We start from the raw sequence: 21463 nt of genomic DNA on the forward strand, positions 1-21463 counted from the left end.
TATGATATATGCATAACTTTTGTGTGTAGGGAGGGCGTGACAGGGTGCAAGGCTATAGGTTTGTCTGAGGCACCTAATGCTCTTGAACATAACCTTTGGCATTGCTGTATAAACATTTAACAGAATCTCCTTACTGTGGTGTCATGTGTTCTGCAGAGGGTGAGGATGCAATTTTTCATTTGGCCATATGCGCCAAATTACCTAGCTTTGACTCTGCCTGGTGGTACCCTTCTGAGTTGGGGTGGCCAGATTCCTTCCTGGCATGCTTCTCATTCATCCATGTCCTCTGACAACACTCTGAAAATACCTACTGACACAGAAGACAGCTGGTTTATAACATGCAATAAATGTCAGGTTTCTGCTCCTAGGGTATAATGCTCTCCCACTTCTTATTGCTCTGGCAAGTAACCCTCTAATGCTAAGCTAGGCAGCAGGAGTGAAGAGAAGAAGAAATAAGCATGCTCAGTTTGACATGCTCACACTATTTGGCTTCTTAGTAACATGTTCATGATATCAGTGCATTTTCCATGCATGAGACTAGTACGACCATGCTGTTGAGGACATTATTTACCGTGCCATGCTAAATCTTTTTTTATCCCTTGTTAGGTGGCTTTTTAATGTGCATGTTTTTTTTTTTAAGTGTTTTGTTTTACTATCTAGGTCTCTTAGTATGTCTATATCTATGTGCATGGTGTAGAACATGGTAACGGAATATGCAGAGACCAAGAAATTCATAACAATCTGGTACATAGTGGTTATTAAGTTGATTGCTGTATTGAATACACTTTGCTTCATTATGGGCTTTGATTTTCTATGAGGCATCATTTTTGGAGTTCTGCCAAGCTGGGCTTCTGTGCTGCAGTAGCCCATCAGTGCTACTGTGAACTCAGTGATGTTGATAAAAAAAAAAAAAAAATGGGGGTTTTGCAAACTTCTTTTAATGGACAACATTTCCAACATGGTGACCAGGGTCTTTGTATAGTGGTTTCATTTTGTCAGGAGATTTCCAAATGGAGAATGGAAAGCTTGACTCAACAGTTATGGGCATGCTTACTACAAGAGGACTGATGACTTTTCTGTTACTTAATGTGAAAAGCAAGGTATAACAATTTAAATTTAAATATGTTTGACATGTTAAGGGGAAAGGAGAGGTGTGAACCACCCCTTAAAAAAATCTCTTCATTAAGAAATAAAATCTAATGTTGTGTCTCTATTTTCTTTACATAGGGATGGTTACAGCGGAGAGGTTTCAAATGTACAGTAACACTGTCATGCAGACAGTGACCGAAAAGTTTGATAAGGTAATTAAGTATCTGTTGATTAACAAATGATTTAAATTTTTATTGAGATACCAATAAATCAATGCACTCAAACTATATTCAGAGGGACACACACTTTGAAACTCAATTAATGTCATCCCCTTAGTTCATTATTTTATTAACTGCTTTTTTTGTTTTATATCTTTTAAACTCCCGTGACAACTTTTCAACCCGTCTTCTAAAAATTCAAATTATGTCTCGACAAGAACCAGCAAAAAAAAGTTTTAAAGGTGGGAGTGGAAGGTTTCATACCATGTTATTTTGTCACTACCACAAGGTAATGTGCTTCATATAATCATTAACCAACCTCCTCTGACCTTATATTTTTTGGTTTTATATATTCCAGCATATATTCCAACTATTAAAGAGCATTTAAATAGTTTAAATGCTCTTTCTTCTTCAAATCTTGCCAACACAAGCTTTCAAGCACCAACCTTATATTAAATGTAATGCTTTCCTCTAACATCAACCGACTTATCTGTTCATATGACCGTTTCCCAGGCGCCAACCTTATATTAAATGTAATACTTTCCTCTAACATCAACTGACATCTTTTTATATGACCATTTCCCAACGGGGCCTCGTTTCATATCCGTGGATCTTTCTTCAGGGTACTTTCATGTAGTTTTAATCGATGGAAATGTTTGGCGCTTAGTTATTCACTCCATGTCTACGTCCTAAAACTTGCTTCACAGTGTTAAGGTTGTGCTTTCATGTCGCCATGTTATATCAAATCTCCATATTGATGACTCCTTTATGTTCTCTACCTGATTTCAGCGATCTCCAATCCAACAACATGTTTGTCCTCCGTCCTCATGTACTACTAAAGCAAAGAACTCCAGTCTAGTTCTTCATTGAGTCTGCTCGGCGTCTTGAGTTTTTAATGTAAAAATCCAGAATGCCTCTCTTCAGTTCAAGATGTCTATCCAATTACCACCTCGAGATGATGCCTTAACCTGATCCATGATTGTCCATTTCAATTGTGCGAACGTGTGTTCGTATTGTGAGCAATGTGCAACAATCGGGGCTGATAATGTCTAAGTATTCAAAAGGGACTTGTGTTCATTTAATCTGATTCTCATGCTCTGTGTCGTCCTACCTATATATACTTTCGGACAGGGACAGATCAATGCGTACACTATGTGATCAGAATTGCAAGTGGTTAACATTTTACGGAACACCTTATATTTTGTTACTGGGTCCATCCATACTGTTCCTTCAACAATGTGTACACTGACCACATTTGACATGACTTCTATCTACTTGTTCTATGTTTTGACGTGCCTGTGCATGAAACAGTCTGTTCCGAATGTTACTGCCCCTCGTTGTGACAATCAATGGATGTTCTTTAAAAATATCGTGCAATCTTAAGATATGCCAATGTTGCCGAATTGATGTCACATTCGCCGCCGATGCCATCATTTGTTTTAGCATGCACACTATTTATGGATCCTCCTTCTTAGGTTTGTATTGGAGCAAAGCCTGCCTATCTGCAAACTTTGCCCGTTTGTAAGCTTGTTTCACTGTCCTTTTAGGATATCCTCGTTGTAGGAATCTATCCCGTAATAGCTCCAATTGTTTTTCAAACTCTTGCATACTGGAGCATATACGTCTAATGCGGAAGAATGACTAGTTGGCAGAATGAACCCTTGGGATCTGGGGACCAGTAGGGCTTGGCTGCAATAGCAATACATCACGGTGATTATAGGTGAGGATTGGAACTGGAACAGAGTGCAGCAAGGCCTGGAGCTTGAACTGGAACAGAAGCTGGTGCAGTGCATAAGAACATAAGAAATTGCCATGCTGGGTCAGACCAACGGTCCATCAAGCCCAGCATCCCATTTCTAACAGAGGTCAAACCAGGCTACAAGAACCTGGCAGCTAGCCAAACACTAGGAAGATCCCATGCTACTGATGCCAGTAATAGTAGAGGCCATTCCCTAAGTCAACTTGATTAATAGCAGTTAATGGACTTTTCCTCCAAGAATTCATCCAAACCTTTTTTAAACCCAGCTACACTAACTGCACTAACCACATCCTCTAGCAACAAGTTTCAGAGCTTAATTGTGCCTTGAGTGAAAGAATTTTCTCCAATTAGTCTTACATACTTGCTAACTTGCTAACTTCATGGAGTGCCCCTAGTCCTTCTATTATCCGAAAGTGTAAATAACCGATTCACATCTACTCGTTAAATACCTTTCATGATTTTAAAGACCTCTATCATATTCCCCCTCAGCCGTGTCTTCTCCAAGCTGAATAGCCCTAACCTCTTTAGCCTTTCCTCATAGGGGAGCTGTTCCATCCCCTTTATCATTTTTATTGCCCTTCTCTGTACCTTCTTCAGTGCAACTATATCTTTTTTTTAGATGCGATGACCAGAACTGTACACAGTATTCAAGGTGCGGTCTCACCATGGAGTCAAGCAAGACTGGAAGCAAAGACAGGCACAGGACCAGGATTGGGGCGGGACATAGACAGACTAGGCAAAGGCAGGACTGGACAGGGCCAGGTCACACAAATGAAGGAGCACTGAACACTGAAGCCCAAAGGCACACTAAGCAGGGTAAGGCCTATTTAGGCCATAGAGCAAGATAAGGCATAGGTAGGCCACAAGCAAGGCAAGGAGTGAGAAGGCTCTTAGGGTTAACAAATTTACCTTTTCTTCAGTTTTTTTGTAGGATAAAGGGTTACATACTGTTTCCAGTTTTGTTCCTAAAGTAAATTCAAAGATTTTTCCAGCCTGGAAATTGTCTTGCCTTCTTTGTCACAGTCTTGTTAATGTGAAGAAAAGTTTCCGCTTGTTGGATGTAAAGAGAATACAAAAGCTACATTTGATAAAGATGACTGTTCAGAAAGACTGAATAGCTTGTTCTGTTCAGATCTGGTAAGAAGATTGCCAGCATCCAAATCTTCCATGCTAGATGGATTAATTTAGTCCTGTGATACTTGTCAGAGAAACAACAAAACTCCTCCAGATTTTGTCAGAGGGCTTTCTACAAAACCAATCTACTTCATTTGCATAAAAAAACTAATGTTTCTGTAGAGGAGCTCCGTTTATACTATTAAATATTATGAGTTGAGAAATGTGATTCTACTGACAATGCCATCATCAAATGAGGTCTTAAGACTGCTGTTATCCCAGAACCATTCTGAGAGTATTCACTTTTCAATGAATATAATAGAAGAAAAATTTTCGGAGCTGTCAATTTTCTATTAAACTCCACATAATAATTTGACCTTGATTTCTTGTTTGTATTAGCCATGGCTTTTCATTCTTTTCTTTTCTTTTTTTTTTTAAATTAACAGGTAGGCTGTCTTAGAACTTTTTTGTTACCTTTTCTGGTTGTCCTGGCTAGTTTTTGTTATTGTTTTTCTTTGCCAGCCAGCACAGCTAATAACACACCGTAAAGGGAGAATGCATGACTAAAGATCTTTATCTCTCTCCTCTCCCTTTAGTTTCTTTTGGTTTTGTTTGTCTGTTGATGCATATAGTTGGGGAAGTTATCAAGCAGCAAAGGGAAGCTGTGTGGCTCATTGAGTGGAAGGGGTACTGAGAGTTGTTCTCGCTAACAAATTAAAAAAAAAAAGACAACAAACTGAATCCATAGAAACAAACTGTTAAATATAAACAAATCTTCCATTTTCTCGTCTTTTTACTGCTATTTTTCTAAAAAAAAAAAAAAAATTGCCTGTGAAACCTGGGCATCTTCTCGGGTTACCAGTAAGCCCTGGGTGTTTAATATCCGTGTATTAGCTAGATCCATTCAAATGCAGCCCCTCCTTCTGCGGAGTCTGGCATGGCCAGCCCACTTGTCACAGTGTATAACCGCACCCTTGCTGCAGCTTGGGAGGCAGTCCTTTGAGTTGTGAACAGTGTTCAGAGGGAGAGAGGAGCTTAGGTTTTGTTATTTTACAGGTCCAGCCAGAGGAGCCAAGCAAGCCCTGTTTGGTGGTCCTGGCCAGGGTCGGGAGGGTTTCTGCCCAGCCAGTACATAACCTGTTTGTGGGAGTTATCCTTCTGAGTCTAATTGTTTGTAATTTAAACTTTTAAGTGGTAGGGGCCTTGCTGGAGTCTGTTCAGCTCCTGGGATCGGGGAACCCTGGGTCTGGACCTGGACAGGTTACGTAAGACCTGCTCCCCCCAATAGCCTCAGTGAGGAAGGGAGTGACAGTGACCTGCTGTAAGGAGTCATCCTAGTGTTACTCCTAGTCGTGTAAAGATTAAGGGCCAGATTTTAAAACTTATGCGCGGGTGTAGATTTATTCGCGCAACCCGCGCGAACAAAATCCACGCCCGATTTTATAACATGAGCGCACTGCTGCTCGCATGTTATAAAATCTGGGGTCGGCGCGCGCAAGGGGGTGCACACATGTGCACCTTGCACGCGCTGAGCCCGAGGGGAGCCCTGATGGCGTTCCCCGTACCCTTCAAGGCCGCTCCGAAATCGGAGCGGTCTTGGAGGGAACTTTTTTCAATCCCCCCCCTCCTACCTTATTTTATTTCTTATGCCTGCCTGAAGCAGGCGTATCTTGCGCGCGGCGGAACCTTCGGCATAGCCGCACGAAGGAGGCCTCGGGACCGTCCCTGGACCCGCCCCCGGACCTGCCCCCTTCCTACCCCTTTATTGAAGCCTCGGGACATACGCGCGTCCCGGGGCTTGCGTGCGCCGCGGAGCCTATGCAAAATAGGCTCGGCGCGCGCAGGGGCAGATTTTCTCAGGTTATGCGCGTATGTTACGCTTGTAGCCTTTGAAAATCTGCCCCTAAGTTCAACATCCAGGAGGAAGTTGCTCGTCCTGCTTTATTTGGAGCACAGAAATTCCTGCTCCAAGGGATCCCTCCCATCAGGATTCGAAGAAGAGATATAAGGACTGCAGTAAGATCAAAGAAGGGTTCGGTCAACTAACTGAGAGTAAAAGGCAAAGCCTAACATCAGTGAAGCCATCCAACCAGTGCTTCAATCAACCATGGGAAGAGAAAGATTTATCTTTCTGTACAGAGACAGAAATAAACTATTCTTGCCAATGGGAAGGGCTGCTTCTGCCCATTCAAAGGACACCCTGCCCACCTGGAGAACCTATTTTTCCAAGCCCTGGATGGTAGGAATTCCCTTGGCTGGCCTGAGATACTCCTGTACAGATTTGGAGAACATGGTAACAGACTATTTCATTGTGCTGTTGTAGATCAAAGACTTGTGCCATTTCTCATTTATTGACCAGTAAAGAATTATTTTTTGGACACTAACACAGTGGCTTCAGTGGTTATTTGTCATTCGGCGCACAGCAAACAGAAAAGTACTGCTCTCCCAGGGATACCTACAGAGAATTAGCCACCCCGCACTGGGAACCGAGAGGACTCCTTTCATCCCCAAGTCTGTTGAACCTACATCCTGGGAGGGAAGGAAAGTAGTACAGCTAGCCTGGGTTCCTGCCCCAAAGAGTACAAATAAGTTTATGTGCCTATCCGTACCAGACTTGTACATTAAGGAGGGGTTACACTTATGTTTTCACTTTGTCTCTCTGTGTGTGCACATTATCTCCTGAGCCACTCAACTTACAGCAACCAAATTTTTAGAATAGGTTTAGCTCTATAAAAACTAGAAACTAAAATAATATTGTCCTATAAATATTAAGGATTTAGCCGAAAGCTGAAATTAAAAGCACTTATATGATTTGCAGTTCAATTTTGTTCTTAATTCTTTTTCTCACTCTTGCATTTCTCCTCTAACACCTAACTGAAACCCACTGTTTTGGAAACATTTGTATGGTACTGGTGATGAAAATGCTGACATTTTCAGTTGAAAATTTTAATTTTGCTGGAAACTAATGCAAAGTTTGATTGAAAACTGCACTATGGATGAAATTGGCAAAACCTTTTGCCTCTTGCAAAACAAAATCTGCCAGTGTTCCAGCTAAGCAAATTTTTAAAAATATTAAACCAAGCCTTGTTATAATCTTAGATATGTGAAATATGTATATGGTAACAGTTTATATTCTCTTTTGTGTATTTCCTTTTCCTTCATAAAAGTTGTCTTTCTGCATTTGATTTTCAGGAAACAGGACTGCAATACAAGAAGTTCATGGCTTATCCTTGGATTCTTACTGTTACTTGGCCTATGGTCATGGTAAATAATTTTATTTTTCCCCCTTAGTGAATGTTACGGTTGTTTATTTCTAAAAGTTAGTCTGTTTTATAAAATATAGAAAATTGCAGCTTATTTTCTTGCCTTAAAATTTCAAAATTGACTTGAGATAGAAAAATGCCTTATATACATACCGAACGCATGCAAAAGAACATATTGCTTAGTACCGAAAAGTTTCTTGTTATGGACTGGTGTGAAACAGTTCTTTCAGACAGGGACATAGAGTGACCATTGAAGTTGGTGGTGCACCAGAAAATGTTCTGCTGTCAGGTGCTCTAGGTCACAGTGCACCCTCCTACATTACCTTGTAAGCACTACTTTCTTTGATGCAAAAAGCCTATCAATTTTATGCGCATACTAGCCCTTAGAGGGAAAATTAGCTAAAGCCATCCCTTAAAATAATCGCCTAATCTACTAACAGTTACAATAAAATATGTGAATGAAAAAAATATTTTCTGCAATAACATTCAAAATCATTTTTTTTGCTTGCAAATGAAATTAATAAAGAAAAAACTTCTGTTTAAAATAGCAATAAGAAAGAAAGGACCATAATGCCATAAAAGCTAGTGATAAGTACCATATTTTTCACAGCAAAAATTTAAGTTACACAAGAACTGAACCTTTAAATACAGACAAACTCGAATACTGAAGAAAAACCAAAATACAAATATGTAAGAAATGTACATTCCCAAAGATGGCATATTCCAATTGCTGAAAGGCAAAAATTGTTTTTTACCTCTGTTCTCTGATCTTATTTTTCTAGTCAGTTGGTCCCAGTCTCTTTTTTTCCCCCCCCCCTTGTCATTTTCTTATTTCTTTTTCAGGGTCTCTTATTCTTTTTCTTCTCTCTCCTCCTGTCTGCTTTCCTTCCTCTACCCACCCATACACATACACACACCATCTCTCACATGCATGTTTTCACATACAAGCTTTCTCTCACACAGCATCCCATGCTTGCATGCTCTCTCTGACACACAGGCTCCTACTGTCATATGCTCTCTGTCACATGAAGGCTCTCACTCTCACGCTCTCTCTCTCTCTCTCACATGCAAACTCCCATTCCCACACACTTGCAAGCTCTCACTCTTACATGCTCTTTCATATACAAGCTCCCACTCCCACATACACAGACTCTCACACTTGCTCTTATGCGCATGTTCCCATTCTCACAAACACACCGGCTCTCACACACATGCTGTCTCACATACAGGCTCTCATTCCCCCTCAGACACACACAGGCTCTTATATGTAGGTTCCCACTCCCATACATATGTACACACACAGGCTGTCACTGTCACATGCTATCTCTCAGATGTAAGCTCCCATTCCTCCTCCATAGGCACCCACATTCTTTCTCACACAGCTTCATATTGCCACACAAACACACAGGCTCTCACATTCTCTTTCTCATATGCAGGCTCCCACTCCCATACATATGTACACACACAGGCTCTCATTCTTGCACACGGGCTCCCACTCCCACACACCCATACACTCCCTCACACAGGTTCTCACTCCCACTTGGTCTCTCTCAGATTTACATTCAGGCTCTTTAAACCACATTTACATTCAGGCTCTTTAAACCACATCTCTCTTTCTCTATCTCTCACACTCAGGCAGGCTCCCATTCACATCCCCCCAAGCAACATATGTAGGCAGTTTACCATTCTCTCTCTCTCTCACACACACACACACACACACACACACACACACACACAGGTTCCCTTTCACTCACACACACAAAGACAAAACACAGGCAGGTTCCCTTTCACTCACATACACAAAGACAAAACACAGGCAGGCTCCCTATCTGGGTATATGCCAGGTGTTTCAGCTTCATCTTTAGCAAAACAATTTGTGCTGTGCTTGCCAGTCAAGATCAAAATTTAACTCTTAATCTGCTAGCTGGCTTTAAGTAAGTGGTGTTCTTATACTTTTAATTAAAACCTATCTCCATTTTGTGTGTATATGACTTTGAAGCTTGCAGACTTTAAGTTGAACAAAGGGAAGGCTGGGTAGGCTGTAAGGTATTCCAGGCTGCTTCTAGTAAAAAGGGAGGGGGGACAACTGCAAAGGGGGGCTAGGTGCCAGACCAGAAGTTCTTTTTGATAGAAACAATGCTGTGTGTGCGTTATCTTTCCAACAAGCAACATGCTGACCTTGTACAAAATAATGTCTGTTTCTTACATCCTCATTCATCATTTTAAGAATATACTTTTACCATCACATCTTATCAGTACTAACCTCAGATCATACTTTCATACAAACATGGGGCCTGAGTCCTATTGCATACATCTAGATAATCTTCTTGTCCTCTGTTGCCTCACACTAATACATAAGTTTAAGAGGGATAGACTTGGGAGTAACATTAGAAAATATTTCTCCCTGGAAACAGTAGTGGGTCATGAAACAGCCTCCCAGAAGAGGTGATGGATACAGTATTAGCATGGGAAAAGCACAGTTATCCTTAATGGGGAAGCAGAAGACAGAAATCAACTGTGGCCTAAGACAATGCAATTCAAATTAAATTGGATAAACTAGATGGATCTTGCAGTTCTTATCTGCTGTTATATTCTATGTGTCTATGTTTCTTTGACACAGGACAATGAAGATTACCCACTCATCAAGCCAGGACCTTACTGGAAGAAATTTAAGGCCAATTTCTGTGAGATGATAGCAATTTTGATACAGCAGAGTCAGTACGATATCATTTATGATGGTTACCTGCTAGAAACAGTCATTTCACTACTGACAAGATTGGCAGATTCCCAAATGAGGGCACTGAGGCACACCAGTACGTTAGCAGGCAAGTACTAAACATGGCTATCTAAAGATAGCACTTTTATTATGCTACTAAGATATTGCATTTTTTGTGACTTTTTTGTGACATAAATTGTATTGTGTCTTCTCTCAAATGAGCTTGCTTTTTAGTAGGTTATTGTGACATGGAAAGTAGTCTCAGGGTATCTGTGGAGCTAATTTCTAGAGTTAGAATGGGCATTTTCATGCTGCAAATCTTAGGATCTATAAGGAGGTGGAGTATCCTCTATAGCAGCAAATGAGATTGACATAATTGGCATCACAGAGACTTGGTGGAAGGAAGATAACTAATGGGACAGTGCTATATCAGGGTGCAAATTATATTGCAATGATAGGGAGGATCAACTTGGTGGGGGTGTGGCACTTTATGTCCAGGAGGGTATAGAGTCCAACAGGTAAATGCTCAAGAGTAAATGCTCAGTAGAATCTATATGGGTAGAAATTCCATGTGTGTTGGGTAAGAGTATAGTGATAGGAGTATACTACCGTCCACCTGGACAAAATGGTCAGACAGATGATGAAATGCTAAGAGAAATCAGGGAAGTAAACCAATTTGGCAGTGCAATAATAATGGGAGATTTCAATTACCAAAAATATATCAGAAGCACCTTGCACATAAGGTAATCCACAAAGTCACAAGTGCAAGTAAAGAGATCAAAGTCCCATTCACTTAATATAACACGGTCCCGTGTTTCGTGAAACACGGGACCGTGTCGGGGGACATAGAAAACTACATGCTTGTCACTACTGATATGGAGTTGCCGAATTAAATAATATATGAACTTTATTCATGGTTAATAAATTGTTATATTAAGATTTCAATTACCCCAATATTGACTGGGTAAATGTAACATCAGGACTTGCTAGAGACATAAAGTTCCTGGATGAAATAAATGATTGCTTCATGGAGCAATTGGTTCAGGAACCAACAAGAAAATAGGATAAAACATAAGCATTGTCAAGGTAAGGGTAAAACATTGATAAGACAGGCGAAGAGAGAATTTGAAATGAATTTGGCCATAGAGGCAAAAACTCATAATAAAAACTTTTTTAAATATATCCAAAGCAAGAAACCTGTGAGGGAGTCGGTTGGACCATTAGATGACAGAGGGGGTTAAAGGGGCTCTTAGGGAAGATAAGGCCATTGCAGAAAGACTAAATGAATTCTTTGCCTCCATGTTTACTAATGAGGATGTTGGGAAGATACCAGTTCCAGAGATGGTTTTCAGGGGTGATGAGTCAGACGAACTGAATGAAATCACTGTGAACCTGGAAGATGTAGTAGGCCAGATTGACAAACTAAAGAGTAGCAAATCACCTGGACCGGATGGTATGCATCCTAGGGTTCTGAAGGAACTCAAAAATGAAATTTCTGATCTATTAGTTAAAATTTGTAACCTATCATTAAAATCATCCATTGTACCTGAAGACTGGAGGGTGGCCAATGTAACCCCAATATTTAAAAAAGGCTCCAGGGATGATCCGGGTAACTATAGACCAGTGAGCCTGACTTCAGTGCTGGGAAAAATAGTGGAAACTATTCTCAAGATCAAAATCGTAGAGCATATAGAAAGACATGATTTAGTGGGACACAGTCAACATGGATTTACCCAAGGGAAGTCTTGCCTAACAAATCTGCTTCATTTTTTTGAAGGGGTTAATAAACATGTGGATAAAGGTGAACCGGTAGATGTAGTGTATTTGGATTTTCAGAAGGCTTTTGACAAAGTCCCTCATGAGAGGCTTCTACGAAAACTAAAAAGTCATGGGATAGGAGGCAATGTCCTTTCGTGGATTACAAACTGGTTAAAAGACAGGAAACAGAGAGTAGGATTAAATGGTCAATTTTCTCAGTGGAAAAGGGTAAACAGTGGAGTGCCTCAGGGATCTGTACTTGGACCGGTGCTTTTCAATATATATATATAAATGATCTGGAAATGAATACATCGAGTGAAATTATCAAATTTGCGGATGATACAAAATTATTCAGAGTAGTTAAATCACAAGCAGACTGTGATACCTTACAGGAGGACCTTGCAAGACTGGAAGATTAGGCATCCAAATGGCAGATGAAATTTAATGTGGACAAGTGCAAGGTGTTGCATATAGGGAAAAATAACCCTTGCTATAGTTACACGATGTTAGATTCCATATTAGGAGCTACCACCCAGGAAAAAGATCTAGGCATCATAGTGGATAATACTTTAAAATCGTCGGCTCAATGTGCTGTAGCAGTCAAAAAAGCAAATAGAATGTTAGGAATTATTAGGAAGGGAATGGTTAATAGAACGGAAAATGTCATAATGCCTCTGTATCGCTCCATGGTAAGACCGCACCTTGAATACTGTATACAATTCTGGTCGCCGCATCTCAAAAAAGATATAGTTGCGATGGAGAAGGTACAGAGAAAGGCAACCAAAATGATAAAGGGGATGCAACAGCTCCCCTATGAGGAAAGGCTGAAGAGGTTAGGGCCGTTCAGCTTGGAGAAGAGACGGCTGGGGGGGGGGGGGGGGGATATGATAGAGGTCTTTAAGATCATGAGAGGTCTTGAACGAGTAGATGTGACTCGGTTATTTACACTTTTGAATAATAGAAGGACTAGGGGGCATTCCATGAAGTTAGCAAGTAGCACATTTAAGACTAATCGGAGAAAATTCTTTTTCACTCAACGCACAATAAAGCTCTGGAATTTGTTGCCAGAGGATGTGGTTAGTGCAGTTAGTGTAGCTGGGTTCAAAAGAAGTTTGGGTAAGTTCTTGGAGGAGAAGTCCATTAATGGCTATTAATCAATTATACTTAGGGAATAGCCACTGCTATTAATTGCATCAGTAGCATGAGTTCTTCTTAGTGTTTGGGTAATTGCCAGGTTCTTGTGGCCTGGTTTTGGCCTCTGTTGGAAACAGGATGCTGGGCTTGATAGACCCTTGGTCTGACCCATCATGGCAATTTCTTATGCTCTTATGTTCTTATCCATGGGCTTATAAATACCAGTTATCCCTACTCATGTGTCTTGTCTCCCCCCCCCCCCCCCCATCTAAGTAATGGGGGTGTCCAATTTAAGGATACAGTTCTCCACCAAACTGTACCATGATTGAAGATCTCTGAAGTCCTCCTTTGCTAAACACTCCAGGTGAGAGTTCTGAAGCCTATTTTGCACTGAGGCCCTGTCTGAGGGTTCTGATCCCTTAGCATGCTACTAATTCTTATTGTCCGGAACCTAATACCTGCTTCCCCTAATAGCTGAGGCTATGTGCAGGAGCCTGAAATCCCTTTCTTTGAGTTTACTTGTGTCTTTGACCACAGTACCGCTAGTTCTTTCTTTAAACTCAGCAAAACCTGGCACTGGGCTCTTGTCTTAATGTACTTGAGCTCTCCTAAAGCCTTTTAGCTCCCCAGTAATCACTTCAGCAAGCTGCAATTCAAAAAAATTCTCTTTAATTAGTTGTTGTTTCACCTTTACCCATAATTTGAAGCACCTTTGACAACAATTTGAGACATGTAGGCTCTCTACCAAACCAGGGGCACAAAAAGGAGAGATGCAAATCACAATTCTGTTACCTCTGAAGCTCCTTTACCTTGCTTAGAAAAATATTTCCTGGCCAGAGTTTCAAGCAGCCCCCACGCTAGTCAAACCCAGCTCCCAACCAGATAGTAACTGATTAATGCTGGCAGGAATTACATCCCCACCAATTAAAGTAACTTACACATCATAGATGTGGCCTGGTTTGGCCTCTGTTGGAAACAGGATGCTGGGCTTGATGGACCCTTGGTCTGACCCAGCATGGCATTTTCTCATGTTCTTATGTTCTTATTCAGCTTACTTTCCTGCTGCCTTCAATAGGAATCTTGCCCCTTTCCAAACTAAGCTGTAGGCAACAACCTCACAGTCATACTTAAAGCAAACTCCTCTCTAAAACTGGCTATAGCCTCGATTGGCTATATGTGCCAGCTGGCCTTGTACTTTTCAGTTCCTCTGCTGCCGTTAGTGCAAAATGAACCTGATGGACTGTGGTTTTCTTTTCTTTTCTCACACTGATAAAAGTGAAATGCAAACAACCCCAAAACTGTTTTCGTACAATCCCCAAAACCTCTACAGTAATTGATAACACAGGTATAATTCACACAACGTTCATTAACAGCTCTACTCCACCTCCATGCATTTTCTTAGTCGTCCAACTTTCATCTAGGCAAAAGGTTTAGGTGATAGACTTAGCTTAAAGGATGAACAGGACCATCAGGTTCTGATTCTCTCTTTTCCAGCACTGCTTTCCATGGTTAGCCCAGGCGCTGTGTTTTCTCTCTCTCTCTCTCTCTCTCTCTCTCTCTCTCTCTCTGCTGTCTCTCCCAAACTGTAGGCTGTCCCATTTATTTTATATGATACCTACTGCTAGGAATGTAGGTGCACTCCATCCTGCCTCCAGCTGTTACCTAATCAAATCCTCCCTAGGAGCTAACTGCTAGGGATTCTGGGACTTGTAGTTCATAGGCAACCACGCTTCGGCATGCTGTTTTGCCCAAACAAGTCTGACCAAGGCAAATTTTAAAGAATTCTTCTTTTTTTTCTTTTTTAAATGCAGGGAGTAGAGCAGATCTGTCAACTCACCACAATTATATAAACATTTGTTTGTAAAATATTATACAACTGTGTTGTGAGGCCATAGGCAATGTGGATTAAACATTTATAAAATGTGTTTATGCATTTATAAAATATGGGACGAAGAAAGTTAATATGTTTTGGTTTTAAATATTTAGGGTTTTTAATGTTAAATGTATTTAAACTTTTTTTTAACAAACCAGCATATTTATAGCTTCTTAATTATTGTGTACAACAGATGTATAGTTTTAACAGTGGCAAAAATATTAGGTGGTCCATATTTACACACAGTCCAGATAGCAAAGTTAGCCGGATAAACTTATCTGGCTAACCTTGGAGGAATATTCAATAGTGCAGTCACACTATTGAATATAGCCCTCTACCAGGGCACTATCAAGGTAGGGCAAGAGAACAATGTAGAAATCTCATCTTTGTGTGCCTTTCCTTACTCAAAATCATGTCAGATCTTCACTGGTGTTTACTGTGCTGTTCGTACGTCTCACTGTTCATGTAAAACTGGCCCTAAAACCCTAGACCACCACCAAAACCTCACCTTGAGTTTTCCCTCCTATAGTGGTATAAGTAGTTGACTACTATGTGTGCCACCCCAGAGGCTGTCTCTCTCTCTCTCTCTCTCTCTCTCTCTCTCTCTCTACTTCTCTCCACTTCTCCATCTCCCTGCCCCAAAAATGCCTGAAACAGAATTCATGATATTTATCGTGAATTCTGTTTCGGGCATAACGCACAGCTTATTGCCAAGAAAAAAGGTGTAGTTATTTTCGGTGATAAAAGTGTACAATAATGTGCGTAACACTATCACACATTGTATTAATACCCCTCATTTTCATAAACGCTGCCCAAACTCCTCCCCTTTGACTAAATTTTAGAACTTTGATTCGCGTCGTGCGTTGTAATAAATAACGCATGCGTTATGGCATTATTGCAGGCATTAGGGTTCTAACACCCATGATAACGACATACCGCATTTTGATGAACGACCCTGTTAGCCAGCTAAATCATCCAGCTAATTCTAAATATTGAGTTGGCTGGTTAACTTAGCCAGCTAACTCAACACCTCCCAGTTAAGCCCCCAGAATGCTCCGTAACTTATCCAGCTAAATTCTAACTGCCTAGCTTATTAACCAGATAGAATATAGCCGGATATGTGCCCAAATGTTCATTTAGCCAAATAACTTTTGAGTTAGCCGACTAAATACTTTTGAATGTGGACATCTAGATGTTTATTTAATCTATATAAATAAAAATGTAAATGTTCGTTTGTTCAAAATCTTAAATCTTTGAAAGTTCTTCACCGATTGCTTTGAAATTTTGACACAACGTTGCATTCGAATACGCGCGTGTTTTTATATACCTATATTATATAGATGTCACACCTGTGACAGGTAAAAACATGCTTTTTTGGAAAAACAGCACCATCTGTTGGACGTAAAAGCAACACACGCTATCTACAATATAAATGGGCTCTGACTGACGGACCGCAAATGCGCAGTAGAGAGCAGCTCTACCGCACACGTGCGGACCATAGAGCTCTGTGCTACGTGCTGGGTGTCACAGAGGGGAGGAGGAAAGGGCAGATAAGTTGCCGCTCCGAGAAATGGCTCAGCTCGTTCCGCCGCCGCTGGGGAAGGGGGGAGGGAGTTGGGACTGCCGGACAGTTACACACAGGAGGAGGAAAGGGTAGAAGAGTCGCCGAGCCAGTCCGTCCACCTCCGGGGAAGGGGGGGAGGGAGTTGGGACGGCTGGAGCAGAGCAAATGCAGTAGAAAGCAGCTGTGAAGAGATCACAAGCAGCTGCAGCCTGCAGCAGCCAAAGCGCAAAGAGCTGAACAGAGAACAGCTCGCCCTCCTCCCCCGCCCCCTGAGTCCTGCAGATAAGGAGAAGCCAAGTAAATATCCCGCAACTGTGGGGGTGGGGGGGGAGGGGGAAGGCAGTGCTGTCAAGCCGCCCATGGGTCTCAGCCACCACGGGAAGAGTTTACATGGGCATCGCTCCACCCCCACTCCCAGCAAACCACCGTCACGAAAGTGAAAGCCAGAGCCCTGCTCCCTCCTCCCTCTCAAGCCCCCGATCGGATTTCTTAAAGGCACAGGTCTCCCAGAAAGAGCAAAGTAAGCTAGGCAACGTGTCCCAAATCTGTTGCAGTACCTGCTGCCTGCCCTTTGCGAGGGGGGGACGGGTGTAGTGTTTTCCTCACTCTCCCAGACACAACAGGCGTGGGAACTTTGCAAGCTCTTGCGAGTGCAGAGCAAAGACTTAGGTGGAGAGGGGACAAAAATATCACCCGTTTTAACTGTGTGAGAGAGAAGTGTGTTAATGTGCGCTGAAGGCGAGTGTGAGTGCCAGAGAGAGAGGGAGACTACGTGAGGGATTTGTGTATGTGTGTGAGAGGGATTGGGCGTGCGTGCATGAGGGACAGAGGGAGAGTGTATGTGCAAGAGAGTGAGAGAGAGAGAGGAAGCCTATGTAGAGAGAGTCTCTACCCCCCCCTCAGCTCTCCACTTATAGGTTAGAGTGGAAAGGGTTGAGTGTAGAGGGGAATGGGAGAGCAAAGGAGTTGGGGCCTGTAAGGATAGAGTGAAAGGGGTCTGAGCCTGTCCCTCCGCCACCGGGGAAGGGGGGAGGGAGTTGGGATGGCAGGACCATTACGCCTCGTGAGATCCCCCTCGGCCACCGCTGTAGCTCCTACCACCGCTGCCGCCTCTGGCCCTTTGTGGGGCTGGGGGGGGGGGGGGGGAGGAGCGGAGGAGGAGAGGGGACCAAAATCTCTCCCTTTTTAACAGGCTTAATGGCTTGTACTAAATATTTTACGATTCCATTTCAATGTTTCCGATTACATTGTTAAATTGAATTTTCAGAGGCGGTGGAGGGTAAAAACACACCATATTTTATCTGGTGGACCGGAGTGGAGAGACTGCCCGACGGTGAACCAGGGCAGTGAACCTGCTCGACGGAGAGAGTTTCCGGGTCTGACATCAGAGGGCGGAGCCGGTGAGAAGGACGATAAAATCAGTCCCCCCTGCGGCATAAACCCGAGGCGGAGGAGGGTAAAGACACACCATATTTTATCTGGTGGACCGGAGTGGAAAGACTGCCCGACGGTGAACCGGAGGCAGTGAACCTGCTCGATGGAGAGAGTTTCCGGGTCTGACGTCACAGGGCGGAGCCGGTGAGAAGGACGATAAAATCAGTCCCCCCCTGTGGTGCGCAGCCGACGCCGGCGCGCTGCCCAAGCCACGCGCGCCAAAGGGGCACGCGGCTTTGCCTGGAACTCTCAAAATTTCTTCTTTCAATATTTTAAACTCTACCCACCATCTATGTAAGTGACTGAAATAATTTACTTTACTTTTTCCCTCTGAAACTCCCTTGGAGGAATCAACGTTTTAAATTTTCTGGTTAGAATCTAATACTTTTCTGTATTTCCTGGAGATTGTTTCTTTTGGCATATTGAAATGCCACATACAAAGCGAAAGGGGAAACTGAGGGAGGTACAACTACATCCTCCCCAGCAACCCCGTTACAGCTTAAAATTGAAAAGTATTTTAACTCAGCCCCAGAAGTTACTCCCGTCGTAGGAGACGCTGTGACCCCTCTGAGTGAGCATAAAGAGGGATCACCTGTCTCATTAATATCTTTAAGTCCAGGAGTGCCGGTTACGCCCTCACCACCCCTCGCAGATTTACCTGCTTTGGACTCTTGTGACTCCAATGTCTCTTTAGAAGGGGACAAGGCTACACAAGTTGGTGGAGGAGGTGTAGAACCTTGTAAACAAGGTGAAGGACAAGGTAATGGCGCACACAATAGTGTGGTAAGTGCCAGAATCTTAGGGTCTGAACCTATTTTGTCTCACAAATTTGAAAGACCAGCTAAAATAACGCTTGATAACGTCTGGACTGCCATAATGATTTTGGAAAAGTCTATTACTACTCTTACAAGTGTGGTTACGGATGTTAACAAGAGAATGTTGAATATAGAACAACAGAATGATACCCAGAAGATACAAATAAAGGACTTAGATCAGAGGATTTCAAAAATAGAGAAAATACAGACTGGGTTAATGCAAGGAGAATTAAAAAATCATATTAAAATGGAGAAAATTGAAAATGATCTGAGATACCTGAACTTGAGGGTAATTAATTTCCCACAGGTGGGAAGAATCTCTGTTCAAGAACAATTTAAACAATATCTGGGAACAGTATTAAAAATACCGAAAGAATCTCTCCCGCCTTTAGCAAAAATATATTTCGTACCTGAAAGAAGAGGGAAAGAGAAAGAACAAGTGGAACAGCAAGATCAACAACATGGATTATTGAATATAACAGAACTATTGGAGTCATCAAATGAAGAAATAGTGGGGCGGATTTTCAGAGCCCTGCTCGCGTAAATCCGCCCAAAACCGGGCGGATTTACGCGAGCAGGGCCCTGCGCGCCGGTAAGCCTATTTTACATAGGCCTACCGGCGCGCGCAGACCCCGGGACTCGCGTACGTCCCGGGGTTTTCGGAGGGGGGGCGTGTCGGGGGCGTGTCGGGGGCGGGTCCGGTCGTCGCGGCGTTTCGGGGGCGTGTCGGCAGCGTTTTGGGGGCGGGTACGGGGCGTGGCTACGGCCCGGGGCGGTCCGGGGGCGTGGCCGCGCCCTCCGTACCCGCCCCCAGGTCGCGGCCCGGCGCGCAGCAGGCCCGCTGGCGCGCGGGGATTTACGTCTCCCTCCGGGAGGCGTAAATCCCCCGACAAAGGTAAGGGGGGGGTGTAGACAGGGCCGGGTGGGTGGGTTAGGTAGGGGAAGGGAGGGTAAGGTGAGGGGAGGGCAAAGGAAAGTTCCCTCCGAGGCCGCTCCGATTTCGGAGCGGCCTTGGAGGGAACGGGGGGGAGGCAGCGCGGCTCGGCGCGCGCAGGCTATACAAAATCGATAGCCTTGCGTGCGCCGATCCAGGATTTTAGTGGATACGCGCGGCTCCGCGCGTATCTACTAAAATCCAGCGTACTTTTGCTTGAGTCTGATGCGCAAGCAAAAGTAGGCTGATCGCGCTTCTTTTAAAATCTACCCCAGTGTGTAGGAGAGGAATAGTCCTTGTTAGATTTATTTTTCCATCAGACAGGGAGATGGTCCTTTAACTGTTTCTGAGGAATAGATCTGTGAAATACTATAACCAACAAATATGGATTTTTCCAGATGTAACTAAATTAACACAAATTAGAAGGAAAGAATTTTTGGCCTTAAAACAACTGGCAGATAAAGTGGGGGCCCTGATGGTAATTCGTTACCCCTGTAAATGTGTGGTAAAATTGAATAAGGTAAATTATGTCCATTTTGAACCTTCAGACCTGAAAAAGTTCTTAGAAGCTAAGAATTTGTTAGGGGAAGTAGTTTCTGATTAAGGTAACCGCAAATAGTAAAGATAATGGGGCTATGATACCACTATATATATGAAAGTAAATATTGCTTTGAATTTGCTCTAATGAGAAGTTGATTCCACCTAATTTCATTGTACATATGAGCGTCTATATGAAAGTATAATATTTCGAATGAGTTTGCTTTTTCCTTCTCTTTCTTCTTCCTCTCCTTAGGAGAGTGATAATTGTAGATATTCATATTTTGTAAATGACAGTGTTATGTCATGATTTTTAAATAATTAATAAAGTTTAAATTAAAAAAAAATATTGAATTTTCATAGATTTCGATTTATTTTCATTTTGATTTAATTATTTCGTGTGACATTGCGTTGGAATTGAGCTGTGTCATTTACCATACCGTTCATTTACTGAGTATAGTTTGTTTTTTCTTTTTTCATTCTTTTTCATTTCTACAATTATGCGGTTTACATCTAGACACGGATTGCTTCTCACATGGACAATTATATGTTGCGTGTTCTAGAGTCGGCAAACCAGACAATCTCTATATCTGCACAGACAATGGAACAACAAAAAATATTGTATACCCACAAGCATTGTGAAATTAAACATATTAGAAACGTGCGCTTTCTCTTTTCTTTCTTTTCCATTTAACCAGACTGAGCCACAGCAACGCGTGGCCGGGTACGGCTAGTATTAAATAAAATAAAACCCTACAGATGTCTAGCAAACTGTTTGAAAATCCATTCCTGTTGCAACCTCTTCACAATCTGAGGACTGATGGACCTTTCTGTGAGATAATAGTCACTGATTGTACCTTTATTCCCCATAGGAGGCATAACAAACTGCAGTTCCCTTCTTCCTTCCCCTCCCCCTAAGTAGTGTGCAGTGCATGATGGTTGCGTATTCTGTCATGTGATGAATATCCACTGTACCTATACCAGCTCCTTTAGCAAAGTTAGGGTGTTATTTTCTAAACCCTTATCGCGTGCGTTAGGGCCCTATAGCACGCGATAAGGCCATATCGCATGCGAAAAGGGCCTTTCCGCATGCGATATGATGCAAATTAGGGGGAGGGGAGGAGTTGGGGAGGGGCTGAGTCGGCGGTGTTTTTGCTGCCGGCGATAATGTTTCTAACATTATTGTCAGCAGTGGCACACCGAATAGCACCACCTTTCATTGTGGCACTATTCGGTGCAAAAGCTGGCAGCCGGCG

The 21463-nt window shown here is 42.6% G+C and overlaps 1 protein-coding gene across 1 annotated transcript in view; it reads left to right on the forward strand.

The window, feature by feature from the left end:
- The window catches only part of LOC115092303 (cohesin subunit SA-2-like), a 360840-nt gene that overhangs the window by 53534 nt on the left and 285843 nt on the right, over nucleotides 1-21463 (forward strand). The window contains exons 4-6 of the mRNA XM_029603069.1: nucleotides 1228-1301; nucleotides 7372-7443; nucleotides 10063-10267. Of these exons, the coding sequence (XP_029458929.1) occupies nucleotides 1228-1301; nucleotides 7372-7443; nucleotides 10063-10267 (351 nt within the window). The remainder of the gene's footprint in view (nucleotides 1-1227; nucleotides 1302-7371; nucleotides 7444-10062; nucleotides 10268-21463) is intronic.

This window comes from Rhinatrema bivittatum, chromosome 5 (assembly GCF_901001135.1).
Source record: "Rhinatrema bivittatum chromosome 5, aRhiBiv1.1, whole genome shotgun sequence".
Classification (NCBI taxonomy): Eukaryota; Metazoa; Chordata; class Amphibia; order Gymnophiona; family Rhinatrematidae; genus Rhinatrema; species Rhinatrema bivittatum.